Source organism: Archocentrus centrarchus, chromosome 15 (genome assembly GCF_007364275.1).
Source record: "Archocentrus centrarchus isolate MPI-CPG fArcCen1 chromosome 15, fArcCen1, whole genome shotgun sequence".
Lineage (NCBI taxonomy): Eukaryota > Metazoa > Chordata > Actinopteri > Cichliformes > Cichlidae > Archocentrus > Archocentrus centrarchus.
Window position 1 is genome coordinate 233,599 of NC_044360.1, and position 15,619 is coordinate 249,217.

At 41.7% G+C, this 15,619-nt stretch overlaps 1 protein-coding gene across 3 annotated transcripts in view; it reads right to left on the minus strand.

Moving 5' to 3' along the window:
• ubr2 (ubiquitin protein ligase E3 component n-recognin 2) overlaps positions 1-15,619 on the minus strand; it is a 96,396-nt gene that overhangs the window by 63,529 nt on the left and 17,248 nt on the right. For all 3 annotated transcript variants that reach the window (XM_030747547.1, XM_030747546.1, XM_030747548.1), the window contains exons 5-10: positions 15,233-15,363; positions 14,948-15,086; positions 14,780-14,842; positions 10,881-11,001; positions 10,698-10,805; positions 10,365-10,453 (exon numbers count right to left, since the gene is read on the minus strand). In XM_030747547.1, the coding sequence (XP_030603407.1) occupies positions 10,365-10,453; positions 10,698-10,805; positions 10,881-11,001; positions 14,780-14,842; positions 14,948-15,086; positions 15,233-15,363 (651 nt within the window). The remainder of the gene's footprint in view (positions 1-10,364; positions 10,454-10,697; positions 10,806-10,880; positions 11,002-14,779; positions 14,843-14,947; positions 15,087-15,232; positions 15,364-15,619) is intronic.

Consider the following 15,619-nt stretch of genomic DNA (forward strand, 5'->3'; position numbering starts at 1 on the left):
AGACCGGTGCAGCGTCCGCATCACTGCAGAAGCAGCCCCGATCCGTCTGTCAATCTCCCGCTCCCTTCTCCCGTCATTCGTGAACAAGACCCTGAGATACTTGAACTCCTCCACTTGGGGCAAGAACTTGTCCCTGAGCCTGATTTAAAATGTGAGTATATTTTTCTTTTTTTAAAAAAATGAACAATAGTCTGAGTTATTGTGAGTTGAATAAAGTTGAATTAAGTTAGACTTACCTGACGCTTTTGTTTCACTCTACATATGTTTTATCATGCGTCCTATAACTCGGTGAGAGTTATGTATGAAAATAGACCCGTTGATGTTGCACCTTATAATGCGGTGCACCTTATAGTCTGCAAAATATGGTAATGTGTTGGGTAGAGGGAGTTCTGGTGATGATACGGGCAGCAGAGTTTTGGACCAAGTGAAGATTGCGAAGAAGTTTGAGAGGTAGACTGGAGAGGAGTGAGTTACAGTAATCGATGCGCGAAGTAACCAGGGCATGGACAAGGACAGTGGTGCTAACAGGAGTAAGGCGGTTTATGTTACGTAGATGAAAGTACGCAGACCGAGTAATGTTATTAATATGGGCCTCATAAAGTGTGCTATCTAGGATAACACCTAAGCTCTTCACTAAGCTTTTTGCTTGGGAAGAGACAGGAATAGTGAAATTATCGATAGTGAGAGTAAACTGGTTAGATTTGGCCAGAGTAGACTTTGTGCCAACCAGCAAGATTTCTGTTTTGTCATTATTTAGTTTAAGCAAATTTTGTGAAAACCAAGATTTTAGTCAGAGAGGGAGGCCGGGGGCAGAGCTGCAGTCAGGCTTAGATGAGATATAGAGCTGGGTGTCGTCAGTGTAACAGTGAAAATTATACCATGTTTTCTAAATATATGTCCTAGTGGTAAGAGATAGATAATAAAAAGGAGGGGACCAAGCACAGAACCTTGGGGAACGCCAGAGGACACTGGAGTAATAGATGACTTATAATTTTTAAACTGAACAATGTGGGTGCAGCCAGAGAGATAGGGCAAACCAGGTGAGTGGGGTATCTGTAAAACCTAAAGAAGCTAGTCTGTAGAGGAGAATGGAATGAGAAATGGTAGTGAAGGCTGCACTAAGATTGAGGAGGATGAGTATGGGAATCAGCTGCCATTAACAGATCATTGGTGATTTTAACCAAAGCTGTCTCAGTGCTATGTAGGGGATGACAACCTGACTGTAGTTCTTCGAAGAGATTATTATCAGAAAGATAAGCGTGGACCTGATCAGCCATGACTCATTCAAGAATTTTGGAGATAAAATGCAAATTAGAGATGGGTTGAAAGTTATTCAGAGTACTGGGATCAGCTCCAGGTTTCTTTAACAGAGGAGCAGTGTTTTTTTTTGTTAATGATGACAAAATTATTTCGTTGACGACCCTTTTTTTTATGACGATAACGAGATAAACATGGCTCTTTGATGACTAAAACATGACGAGACGTCAGTGAGAAGGTTAATGGATGTTCTGTCAGTCATCCAAAATGCATGACATGTCTGCCTATTGTGCTTGTAATCTCTCAGTCAAAAGCTAAAACCTATCAGTAATGCTGCTGCATCCCATTTATTTCTGGTCACGCACACCACCTCCATTACCGTATTTTCCGGACTATAGAGCGCACCATACTATAAGCCGCACCTACAAATTTTTTGGAAAAAACTGGAAACGTACATATATAAGCCGCACCGGGCTATAAGCCGCTGGTATCTCCGCCGCTCTCGGTTTTCCACAATTACTCGGCACTCAGCAGAGGGGGACAGACAACCCCAAATTTGAGTTATAACAAGTCAATTCACCATTGATTCGTTCACGCCGAGCTTACGTGCAGCGGCTCTATTTCCCTCCTGTAGTGCCAGGTCGATAGCCCTCAACTTAAAAGCGGCATCATAGGAAGTTCTTTTTGTGGTTTCCATGATGAGGGAGTTTGAAAAAAATCTCTTTTGTGCCTGCTGCTAGCACTTGTTGGCGCTTTCTTCTTTGATTTCCAACTTTGACGTCCCATGATTCATATCCTGCTAAAGAGCCCCCTGGTGGTTAAAGAAAAATCCACAGAAACGCCGCACCGGGCTATAAGCCGCATGGTTCAAAACGTGGGAAAAAAGTAGCGGCTTATAGTCCGAAAAATACGGTACTTTAACCCAGAGGTGTCAAACTCAGTCATAGGACAGGCCAAAATTGAAGACAGAGTCTGAGTCACGGGCCAAACAGGATTAAAAAACAATTATTTTAATCAGCAATATGAATTTGAATGGCCAAAATACAGCAACCTTTTCCTCAACACATTAAATAAAATATAAAATTATATTTTCCTTCAAAAATAACATCAGGAAAAATGAAAATATTTCAAGCTGATGAAAATTTTCTAATTTTTCAGGTAAAAACTGAATTTCTGTGCTTCACAGTCAGAAAAACGCTGCATAATCTGTGCAGTGTGTCCAGTTTCTCAGCATAAAGCGCAGCTGCAAACACAGCGGTGGAGACCTGCTCTGATTTTTGTTTTGGCAATCACACGCCTAATCACGCAGTCCCGTCCCTGAAGCTCCACGGACGTATGGATGGTTCTCACACAGCCACCTTTTATCCTGGAGCCCTGCTGACACTTTTACTTTATTTTTCATGAAGTTGACAGGTTTCCTCAGGTAGCTCATGGCACCTATGTGATAAGGCACATCACCAAACTCAGAAGCTATTTCCTCTGAAACTGCCAGTGACTTAAAGCTTTGCCTCTTATAAAGTTCACTGTCTTTGTTGCGGTGCTCATGGCGTGTTCTGTCGTCAGGACTTTGCTCCTGGTGTGTGACACAGTGATGCACTGTCAGCTCACCTGTGCAGGTCTCCCTCTGCGTCTTCGCCCACATCTGTCCCACCAATCTCCTATTTTCCCCACACATCACAGGTGGGGAAAAGAGACACACGGTTTACCTCCAATGTCAACAATCAGGTCCTCTGCCTCCCACCTGTTTGGAAAATCCCTGTTTTCCACTTTTCATTTGGCCATTTTTGGGGGGCAGGCTAGTTTAAATGTCACTGTAAAAAGTGCCTATGTTTTTATCCACTGATCACTGATCAATGTGTCATTGGCAAAACTGAAAACGGGTCACCGCATAGGTCTTGGCCTGCGCGGAAACTGTTGCAGTGCATTGTGGGATTTCTAGTATATGTGGTGGTAGCACTATTTACCCACTGGCCATTAATAATAACTATAGGAAATCATATAAAGCCATATAAAATTATGTGGCGGGCCGCATGTGGCCCGGGCCGTTGAGTCTGACGTGCTTTAATCACTGGTGGACCATGGCGGATGCTGGACGTTGCACAAAGGGGTTTGGTGGACGCAGACCAAGAAAAGATCTATGGATTTTCAATATCATCACCTTGTTAAAATAACAGCCTAAGTAATTTTTTCAGGTTTATCAGGAAACACACAAAAAAAAAAAAAAACTAAAAATTGAAAATTTATTTATTTATAATTTCACTCAAAAAGGTTAAGATAATAGATTACTTTTGACGTGCTAATTACAATGCTTGTCCATTATGTAACATAAGAGGAATAAATGACTTAGGCAAATTTTTTATCATGCCTTTGCGACTTAAGCAATTTTAAATGTTCAACTCTGTCAACCATTAAGCATAACTAACTAAACATAATTATGAGGAGAAATGTACATCTCCTCTCTTCTCCCTCCAGCTCTTTTGCTGGGTTCTTGACTGATGCCTTTTGATGCGGCAAATTGTCAAAGAAGTGATGGCAGTCAACATGGGCATGAGATGGTTCACTGACTGGAGATCCTGGAACTTTCTCTCCTTGATGGGCAGAGCACTTGAAAATATTCTTATCCACCTTTGTCCTCTGTGGCAGTGCTTCCCACGCAGAGTCCTCCGTGATGGACAGCTCAAAATGGATTTTGCCTTCACTGCTAAACTGAAGAGCCTGCAAATCATGCAGTCAGCTCTCCAACTTTTTTGCCTGGTCTGATGCTAATGAAGTAACTTGCATTCAGTTTCAGGAACTCATTGTGATTAAGCACTTTGACATTATTGCTATGATTAGGCTGCTTTCATTTTGTCTTCATGGTGGTGCCTGTGACTCAGGAGGTAGAGCAGGTCCTCTACTAATCAGAAGGCTGGTGGTTCTACTCCTGGCTGCTCCAGTCTGTATGCCAAAGTATCCTTGGGCAAGATACTGAACCCCAAGTTGCTCTCCAATACAACTGTATGAGTGTGTGTGAATGTTAGCTATTAAGCACTTAGTTGTAGAAGGAAGTGCTTGTATGAATGGGTAAATGCAAACATGTTGTATGAAGTGCTTTGAGTGCTCAGCTAGAGTAGAAAAGCACTATATAAGAACTAGTCCATTTACCATTTTATGGATCAGAGGACTCATCACAGGATGGGGGATAATCTGGTTCACAGATGACATCATCATCATCATCATCAGAATTGCCCACTTCATGATGTGGTTGTGTCTGCATGGCATCTTGAATATCATAAACAGGAGTGTTTAAGGTATCGTCTGCTCCATCTGAAACAGACTCTTGGCCTGGTACAACCTGCCTCCTCTCCTCAATGACTGTCTCATTATGATTTTCACACGATGAGCCCTGACTGGCCAAAGAATTGTCAAATGCATTGCCTACAAAAACATTTCAACCCTTGTCTGTGTAGGTTCTTGGTCATAAAGGTCTCTGGAGCTTGGAAAAGGGCGACTGGACCTCTTCTTGTTTCTTCAAGACATTTTACCTGTCATCCCAAAGGCTTTTTCAGTTCTCAAACCGAAAGGTGGAGAGACCCAGGTATTTAAACCCCAGTGGATGTAGTCCATGAGATAGTCATCAAATATAAACACAAAAGTATAATGTAATTTTTTGTTATACACAATGTCTAGCTATCAGATTACAATACCGTTTTCAAAATTTTCTTACTTTAGATCATGTAAAGTTAAAAAAAAAATGAGGCAAAACCTGTAGATGAAATATTGTTTGAAAAGGCAGAAATTACTTAACAGATTTAACAGCCTATCACTTGTAACAGTCAGATAGTCTTCATGGATTTAGCTACTTTGCTGACTAAAAAACTGAATAAAAAGATTTATGACTATGCAATATTTATAGCCTAGTCTATATCATAGTTAATCTCTTCACTTAACAATGGGGGATGAGACCAGAATCATGGAAATAACATCAGTGGCGAGGGAGAGGTTTTTTCTTATCGAAGCAGCTGCCATCTTGAAAAGCTTGTAAAAAAAAAAAAAAGTGTCACACAGTCTTTTGACTGAGGCAAAATAAAACAGCCTAAGTCACACTCTTGACATAGGCCATTATATTAAATGGGTAAAACTGCAGGATCTGTTCAACTGAGGAGGTAGGCGATTTTACCAGAGGTCGGCAGCATCATGAGGAAATCATTTAGGCAAAAAAAATCAGTTTTGCCAAAAAATGACTTAGGCCATTACTTTAAAAAGGTGACGATATAACACATTTGAAAGGAAAACTGAATCTATTGTCCAGGGAGACGGCGGTAAACTTGTCAGAAAAAACACCACAAATCTTAAGCGGCATCTGAAGGCTCATCACCCTGATATTTTGCAATATGGTGTCTGTTTTTATATATAATATACAACTTGATTGCCCTGGCAGACAAGGTCAAGTTAAGCATGTGTTCCTCATCCATTGCTTATATTTGGGGCATATGTATGTTTATTGCACTTTAGCAAATTCTGAGAAATAAAGCCCCAATTGCCCAAGTGAGAATGTTTTTGTTTATTGCATTTTTTGGAGTAATTTTATTCCACTGTTACCACTAACTATTTAAATTAATTTGTAAAGACTAATACTTTCTTCTTATTTTTTCCCCACTAAAGCTGACTAAAACTTGACTAAAACTTTGAGTTTTTGTCGACTAAAACTATCACATTTAGAAATAACAAACTGACTAAAACTAAGAAGTATTTTCGTCCAAAAGACTAAGACTAAAACTAAAATGGTTGCCAAAAACTACAATGCAGAGGAGTGATTAAGGCTGTTTTAAGTGAGGATGGAACCTGACCTAAATTGAGAGAGGAATGGATGATATCAGTTATGAGAGGGGATAAAAATGGCAGTAGTCTAATAGTGCACTTCCTACTGCCTCTTTTTCACTTCCTCTTTTTCATAACTTTCTCATTTTCATATGGTCACGTCCCCCTCAAAACTGAACTATCACCCCTACCCCACTCACCCACCCGCCCTCAGACTGACAGCTATCCCCCACAGGGGTTGTATCATCTCTATTATGTAATACCGCAGCTCAAACATCAGCACCTCTCCCCACACACACACACACACACACACCTGCCCAATATCAGCACCAGACACTGACCCCCTGGTCAGTGTCTGGTCAGAATTTAAAAAAAATATATTTCTTACCTTGAGCCATGTTTTAAAAATAACGTTTCAGATTCAGATTCAACTTTATTGTCATTGTGCAAAGTAAAAATACAGAGTCAACGAAATGCAGTAGCATCTAACCAGAAATGCAAGATAGGGATTATATACATCTGATGCTCAATTAAAGTGCAGGAGTAACCAGACAGGTAGAATAAAAGACATATAAAAATTGAGACTATTAAACGGGTAACATTAATTGTACAGTGACCTATAGTTATAGAGAGAAAAGTTGAATAAATAAATAAAAAAGGCTACATGAATAAATAATGAATGAGAGTAAACAAAATTAAGTATATGGCAAATATATACAGTATATACATTATTGTTGGGCTGGTGTAGATAGTGCAATAATACCATGTGCAAATTTACAGATTATACTAGTCCTGATAAAACATTTATAAGAACATTTATAAAAAGTACAAGGTTTAAGTATGATACGAAGTGCAGTAATGTTTTACAATGATGAACTGGAATTTAGCAGGGTTACAGCCTCAGGAAAAAAACTCTTCCTGAGCCTGCTGGTACGAGAGCGAAGGCACCTGTAACGCCTGCCAGACGGAAGTAGGGTGAAAAAACCATGATTAGGATGAGAGACATCCTTGATAATGTTCCTCGCTTTACCCAGGCACCGTTTACTGTAAATGTCCTGTATGGTGGGTAACTGAGTGCCGATGATACGTTGGGCAGTTTTAACCACCCGCTGAAGAGCTTTCCGGTCAGCTGCGGAGCAGTTGCCGTACCACACAGAGATGCAGTTTGTAAGAATGCTCTCAATGGTACAGCGGTAAAAGTCCACGAGTATTCTGGGACACAAGTAAGCTTTTTTGAGTCTCCGAAGAAAATAAAGGCACTGTTGTGCCTTTCTGACCAGGACTGACGAGTTGAGGGACCAAGAGAGATCTTCAGAGATGTGGACGCCGAGGAATTTGAAGCTGGGCACCTTTTCTACTACTGCACCATTGATGCAGATGGGGGTGTGTGCCTGACTTGCAGTTCTTCTAAAGTCCACAATAATCTCTTTCATTTTCCCTGTGTTAAGCTCCAGGTTGTTGTCCTCACACCATGCAGCCAGATGCTGAACCTCCTCCCTGTTGGCCGTTTCATCGTTGTCTTTGATTAGGCCTATCACCGTAGTATCGTCCGCGAACTTGATTATGGAGTTTGCGGTGTTCTGCTGAAATAACGCAAGGATCTTCGTTCAGAGTGTATGACCACTCCGGCCAGTCTTCCTCTGCTTTTCTACCACTCCCACAGGTTGTGTGACACTCCTGCATCCCTGTGATTAGTTTTTAGTTTTTTTTTTTTCCTGTTAAGGCCTGGTCCACGCATGTGCACGGTGTTGCAGCAGGGGGTCGGTGTCTGTTATTGATATTGCACACTGGTGTTGATCACCGCTTCAGATTGTATGAACGGACCGGTGTCATCCTCCGCTTTCTAGCACAACTACAAGTTTTCGTGACAACTCTATGATAAGCTTTTTCTGTTAAGATCCGTTAAGACTGATTCACACACACCAGGGGGTCAGTGTCTGGTGCTGATACTGGGCAGGTGTGTGTGTGTGTGTGTGTGTGTGTGTGTGTGTGTGTGTGTGTGTGTGTGTGTGTGTGTGTGTGTGTGTGTAGACGTGCTGATGTTTGAGCTGCGGTATTACATAATAGAGATGATACAACCCTTGTGGGGGATAGCTGTCAGTCTGAGGGCGGGTGGGTGGGTGAGTGGGGTAGGGGGTGATAGTTCAGTTTTGAGGGGGACGTGACCATATGAAAATGAGAAAGTTATGAAAAAGAGGAAGTGAAAAAGAGGCAGTAGGAAGTGCACTATTAGACTACTACTAATGGCAGACAGGTTTTAACCAGAGAAGTTGGTAGGGGATCGAGTTGGCAAGTAGTAGGTTTGGATTTTTGTATAATTGCAGAAATTTCAGCGATGGATGGAAGATGAAAGCTGGAAAAGGTACTGGTGGATGAATTACAGGAGATTGTAGGTGATAAAATGGTCAAGGAGAGATTCTGGGAGGCTAAGTGGTGGTGAATTTGTTGGATTTTGAGATTAAAGAAGTTCATAAAATTGTTACAATGCTCAGTGGAATGCATCTGACAGGATAGCATAACAGGAGGTTTAAGGATGGAATTGAGAGTGGAGAACAATACTCTAGAATTGCCTTCACCTGCCCTGATAAGATTTGCATAGTACTCAGCTTTAGCTGTAGACAGAACATTCTTATAAACCTGAACATGATCAGCATACATACATAGCTTTGTGAACAGTAAGTCCAGTTTTCCTGTAAAGACACTCTAAACGACAACCTTTGGCCTTGAGGAGTCATGATACAGGAGTATACCATGGTGCGTAATGAGAAAAAGAAACAGTCCGACTTTGAACACAAGCAAGGTCATTTACGATGGCCTGAAGCCCACTATTGTATTGGTAGACGAGTTCATCAGGGGAGGAAAAATTGCCTGTTTCCAATCTGAAGACTAACATATAAAAGAATAGATATACAAATTTTTTATCTTCAAATGAGTAACTAAGAAACATCTGAGCTTGCCGCGTGAATAATCTATGGACATTTAGTGCTTTGAATACTGAATGAGTAATTTTCTCTCAGTGATCACCAATTTGCAAAACATGATCTTTAACTTCAATGCATTCCATCAGACATGAGTCCATCCCCCATTCAATTGCCACCATCTGCTAAGGAGGGAAAGCAGTCAAACCTCAGTGAGATCTGAACACATATGTTTAGACTGAGTGTGACCTCATCATCTCTGATGTCAGAATGAGGCTCCACATCCACAGGAAGTTGGTTTTAAAAACAATAATATCCTCTGAGCTCAGCATTTACAGCCTCGAGGTCCTCAGGGCAGAAACACCCAAACCTGCTGCTCTCACATCGGTCAACAATGTTAATGGAATGAGGATGATCGAGACTGTTTAAGGTAGTTTAAGGTTGTTTAGAGGCTGTCTGAGAATATCTGAGGAGGTCTGAGGTCGTGTGAAATAGCCTATTTAAGGCTTTTTAAGGATGTCTGAGGATGTTTAAGGATCTTTGAGGCTGTTACATTGAGCTTCAGAGGATTTCTCCATAAATAGATGCTGCCAGAGAATAACAAACTGAGGTCAGGGGGTTATTCAGCTTCTACTAGGATAAGACAGCCCAGACTACAGTCCAGCTCTAACAGGCATGGTGATGAGGTGCCCTCATCAGGTATATAGAATAGAATAGAATTTTATTGTCATTATACATACAACGAAATTAATCATCATACATACAACGGAATTTGTTCAGAACAACCATCCAAGAGTAGGACAGACAAGACTAACATAAGGGAGATGGGTGTCTGCAGCCACAGTCACTAAAGGCGTGTGAGTGCTCGTGGTAGTCCAGATCCCAGTTCACACAAATCGCAGAAGGAAGGTAGGGGCGGGGGAGTGCATCTGCTGTCACATCAACCCAGGGAGATATGATTACCAGCCTCAAGGCCAGCTTAGGGAGCCGAATTCCTGATAATACAAATGTTTTGGGACAGACTGCCTTGTTTTTTTTCTCGGCAGCCTTTAGTTTCAACACCTCAGATCATTTCAAACTAGTTTCTTGATCATGAAACTGTACTCAGACAGCCTCCACAGTCACCAGATCTCAGTCCAGTAGAGTACCTCTGGGATGTGGTGCAGTGTGAGATTCAGATATTGGATGCAGCTGACAAATCTGCAGCATGCAGTCATGTCAACATGGACCAGCATCTCTGAGGAATGTTTCCATCACCTTGTTGAATCAGAGCCATGAAGAATTAAAGCAGCTCTGAAGGCAAAAGGGGATTCAACCCAGTATGAGCAAGGTGTACGTAACAGAGGTGGGTGGTGAGCGTAGATTAGATATGTTGCACAGGTGTGTTACCTTGGCAAACTGGATGGCAAAGATCTTCTTGTACTTGAGGTCCATGAGGAGGCTGTTCATGAGCAGCTGGTGATAGATATTCCTTGCTCCTGCAGACACAACAAACTGCCGATCAGTTGACCTCAGGTTACCTGCTCGGGTGCCAAGGGTGAGTTAGCATTGACTAAAGCAGTGAGGAGACCACCGTGCAACTAAATTCCAGCTAGTTATAGAGTAAATCTTAGCCCTACATCTTTGCTTTGTGTCTTCATAGAATTTACTGATGGCTAAAATCATACTGTTTGACATTATACACAAGTTAGTGTTGTGGATCATGGCCGTCCAACCGGTTACCTTTCCACATCTTGGAGTCACTGAGCATCAGCTGGTCCACCAGCGAGGAGTTCTCTCCCTCCAGACCTTTCTGCAGGCCCACCTGACACAGGATCCTCCTCAGACCATCTGAAACAAAGTCCACAGTCACTAAATGCAGCAGCAAGAAAAAGAGGGATTGTGGGTAATGAAATCCACACATACCAGAGTACTGAATGATCTGACCCAACCAGCTCAGAGCCTTCAGAGCAAAACACTGATGAGCAACAACAGATGAGTGCATCACCTGAACCCGGAGAGGCTTCGACTGACGGCTGGTGTTCCTCTGGGGGTGGGGGGAAGAGGAGGTGAGATTTCCATTGTTTTCTCCTCAGAAAGTTTTAAGAAAAATATCCCTGAGGAATATTTCCACAAAGTTTCATCAATTTTGGTTCAAAATGTTACATTACTGGCAGACAGATCACCTCCCTGCTCCTATTGGTGGGCAAGGTAATGATTGTAAATAACACGGAGCAGCTGGACTCTCTTCCTGTGGAGCCAAGCTGCTGCAGTACAAGCTCAGAGAGGTCTGTTCATCATCTGCTGGAATAAGAAACATACAGCAGCTCTGCAGCTGCTCGCTGTGTGCATACATTTCATCGTGTAACCCCAGGGTAAACCCTCAGTGTTTAAAGGTTTCTGAAAATGGGCAAATTCTTGTTGGGATAATAATGAATTGTATCCCTTTAAGATTTTTACTTTTTCATAGTGGGTGTCAGTATGTAATAATATGTCCTAATATGCATACTGTATGCAGTCATTTACTGTATAATAGATTATGTGATAGTTTGTAAAGTGTTTTTGTGTACTGCCTGAGATTGGTACACATTGAGAGACTTTACGTTTCTCAGACTCTGATTGGTTGGTCTGCAGGAACTAGCAGAAGATGGAGAGTGAAGCGAGGGGCAGCTTGTGTTAGGGTAAGTAATGTGCCGGACATGTACTGATAGTGACTAGCTACCAGCTTTTTGAGAGACAGTATCTGTTGAGGACAGGCCATACAGTAGCCTCTTCGTTCAGAAAGAGGCTAGTGCTGTTTTCTTTTCCCCGTTTTCGACGCAGAGCTGGACTGTATGGAAGATTCTGCCACTAAAAAAAAAAAAGAAAAAAAAACCATCTGTGACTCAATTTGATTTATGTATCTCAAAATTTTCATTAACACAAAATTTCCAGTTATTACTGCCAATCAGGAAGCTCTGTGAAACAGGTAATTTCCTTTTTGCCTGGAAGCAGATGACACCAACGCATGCGCACGCAAAATGGGGTAGCAAAAGTATCAGTGAGCTAGCAGTGTTAGCAAACATGAACAAATTGTCGTCGGGTTTTTGATCATCAACAGTCAGAATGCCTTCCAGCGAAAAACAGCTACATAAAAGGAATCAATGTTTTCATGTCGATCTGTTGACAGCTGATGCCTTCAGCCTCCTGCTTCTGGTTAACAAGGAAATGATGTATCATAACGGAGCTTCCCGATTGGCAGAGCAAACTTGAAATTTCGAGTTACGGATGGCGATTTTTTTTTTCTTCTTCTTCTTAGTGGTGGAAACAAGCTTCCATTGCACAGTTTTGCGTGTTTTGCCAATACAGGGTCGGACTGAGTTTCTACCAGAACTGAACTGGACTTTGCACCAAAACCTCGTGGAACTGTGTTTTTTGTCACTACCACAATACAATCACGTGGTCTGTAGGACTGCTAGCAGTACTGACTGCAGAGAATGAGTAACCCTGTTACAGCGCTGCATGCTAGCAAAGACTATGTGCTCATTAACCTGTTAACTGGCCACTCCAAAATCAACAAAAACACCTGAAAAAGCATACCCAAATTAAATTAGCTGCTGTTCCTGAACTCTTTGGAGTACAAGCAAAAGCTTGGTCTCTTTGTGAAGAATACAAGCTATATTTTTCATTCTTGCAGTCAAAAATGCTGTAACTATAATGAGTTTGTAGCTATTAAGTTTTGAACACAGAAAAATTGGACAATTTTTGCCTCGTCTGGATTTTTCCTGTTTGTTTTCATATAACACACTGAGTGTAGAAGGTATGGACTGGAAAATATAATGAAGCTGTAGAATGAAGTCTTTTTAATGTGTATTTCAAATTTTATCAAGATAGCACAAAAACCTACTGTTTTGTAAAGTTTTTTTTGTGTTGATGTCCAGGTGTGGTCTCACATGTGAGCAGCCTTTGATATACAAACTTCAAATGGCTGTAACTCCTCAATGCCTCAACATAGAGTCATCAGTGAGGCTCTAATCAAAGATACTACCCTGAGGAATCCTCTGCTATACACAAAGTTACTGATAATGTGAATTAATTATAATTATAGACATATAAATCAGTGGTTGCCCTAATTTGTAAAAGGAAAATGTTAGGCCTTCATTTACAAACCCCCCCAGTCTATTTTCAGTGATTCCTTCACACACCCAAAGTAAATAAGTTGTATATTGATCAAAAGTTACAGTAAATGTAAACACTACATATTCAAATAAAATAAAAAAACCACAATCCTCCCAATAGTCCTTCTCTGATACCATTGTCCTCCTCATCCTGCCGTAATAAACGTAATAAAGACCCCCGTGAAAGCCTCATCGAGACCTGTAACAACCTTCCCTGCCCCCAACACTGCTCTTGTAAATTTCCATATGCAAAGCACACACACAATATAAGTGGCACAACAACAGCGTATGGTGATATTTTCTGTGTAATGGTGCATGTCAAGCTCACTATTACATACATATTTACATCTAAACAGCATATAATACAAGGACGAGCTGAGAATAAAAAGTTACACGTACCATAAATCACCTTCAGAGTACAGCTGTCCATTCGTGAGATTCCGTAAAACCGGTCAAATCAGCGACAAAATCCTCTAATAAATAATAATCCACTCTCGTGAGTCATGTAGTCACTTCTTTGAATAAATATAGTCTGTTTTTGATGCATTCTGATAATCCGTTGGCGAGAAAAAGTATTGTAAACACAGTTTACGCAGTACGGCACACAGACTCTTAGTTCCTGCTCAGTTTCACGCACGGAGGATGCACTGGTTACGCAGGGAGTTTATGCATTCATGTGAAAACCCACCCCATAGTGCCATATACCCACGTGTCAGGAATTTTATTGGCTATAATCTGTGTTTTTGGATTTTGGGTCAGAGCTGACCAATCAGAACGATTGGAGAACATCTGGGGCATGTCCAGAGAAGTCAGATGACGCTGTCTGGTTATTATTGGCTCTGGAAAATCCATTTCATAACATGATTGGCCAAATGAGGTGTCAATCCAATTCTGAGGGTCTAGTCTGTCATATAAAAGCATCGTGAGAGCGGACTGCAGCGTTACTGTGACGCTATGAGGCTTCAAATTTGGAGAGCGCTACAAACGTCCCGCGGGTGGGACACTGCCAGTTAATAGGTTAACTACTCCAACATCATATGCTCAGGCCTGCAACGGGTTTGTTTTGGTATTTCCAGATTTTCCTTTATTGTTTCCTGTCTTTTCAGTTCATGTGGGACCACACATGTAAATACGTTTAAAGGTTAAGGAATAACCTCTGCTGCACTGAGTTACCACCACCAGGCTGTTTCAGTGGGTGGGTTTTTGGCCTGTGGCTGATGTAAATAAATACCATAATTTTGGCACCACTACCCTTTTCATTTCTCCGAGTAATACGGGGATTATTAGAATGTAAGGGATTTATGCCATTATGACTTAAAGGTTAAACTCACACAACAATTTGCCAGAAATTTTACTTTCAGTTACAGTATCCAAGAGGGTGTGTTTTTCCCTAGTTGTGTGTTGTTAAAGGGAACGAACCTAGGATGCTGTATCTCAGTTCAGGGGTACATAAGAAGTGCTACAATCAGATTATGAACCCTAGATGACAAAATCAGTAATTTTCATGTCTTTAACCTGATGAACTGTTCACTCAATCGTTCACAGAGAGCTGAACCCTCCACATCTTCCCCTCACACCCAATCATGTCAATAATTACCCTCAACAGCTGGCAAATGTTCATACGGCTGATGAGAAAACTTTTACATTAACCCATAAGTTAACACTCACCACAATAACAGACTTGGCCTGTTCACAGAACTGCAAGTCCCCATATCGAACTGACTTCCTGCCCTGCAAACACACACACAGAGAGCAAATTCTTATAATATTATCGTTGAAGCTCCTCATCACAGCTCCTCTTTGTGTGTGTGTGTGTGTGTGTGTGTGTGTACTGACATCTCGGTCCACGGTGGTGGCGAAGCTCATGGCCTCCTTATGGCTGCAGTTGACAGCTTTCTGCAGCGTGTAGATCACCTGCTCGTACGTGTGCACTTCATCATTGAAGAGCATGCAGTAGTAGGTGTCCTCTCGCTCACTGTACACATGCGTGTGTGCACGCGTACGCACACAAACACACGCACGCGCACACACACACACACACAGACACACACACAAACAGTGAATATTACAGTATGATGTATTTCCTGTCACATGTCTCAGATAAAGGTAAAGTGTGCATACAGTGGCTCCAGTCCTGTTGGCAGCAGGTCCTCATGCTCCCAGGTCAGCAGGTCAACAGCGTATTTCAGGATGATGAAGAAGAAGCTTAACGCACGTCCGACCATGTCAGCAGGCAGCTGAGTTATGGGGTCCTGGAGAGAAAAACAGCACAGAGTGAGGTCACAGACAGACGGTCCTTTTTTTTTTTTGCTATAACCATAATTAGCAAGTGAGCTTGGCTATTAGCACTAGCAATCGGTCATCCGCTTGCTGCCTCCCTGGATCAAAACGTGCAGCGAGGAACTCATTACTGAATGACTTGGTGATAGTATCAGGCTGAGTGGGCAGTCTGAGCACAATGAGGGTTTATTTCTGAGGGGTTTTTTTGTTGTTTTCTGATTCTGTTAT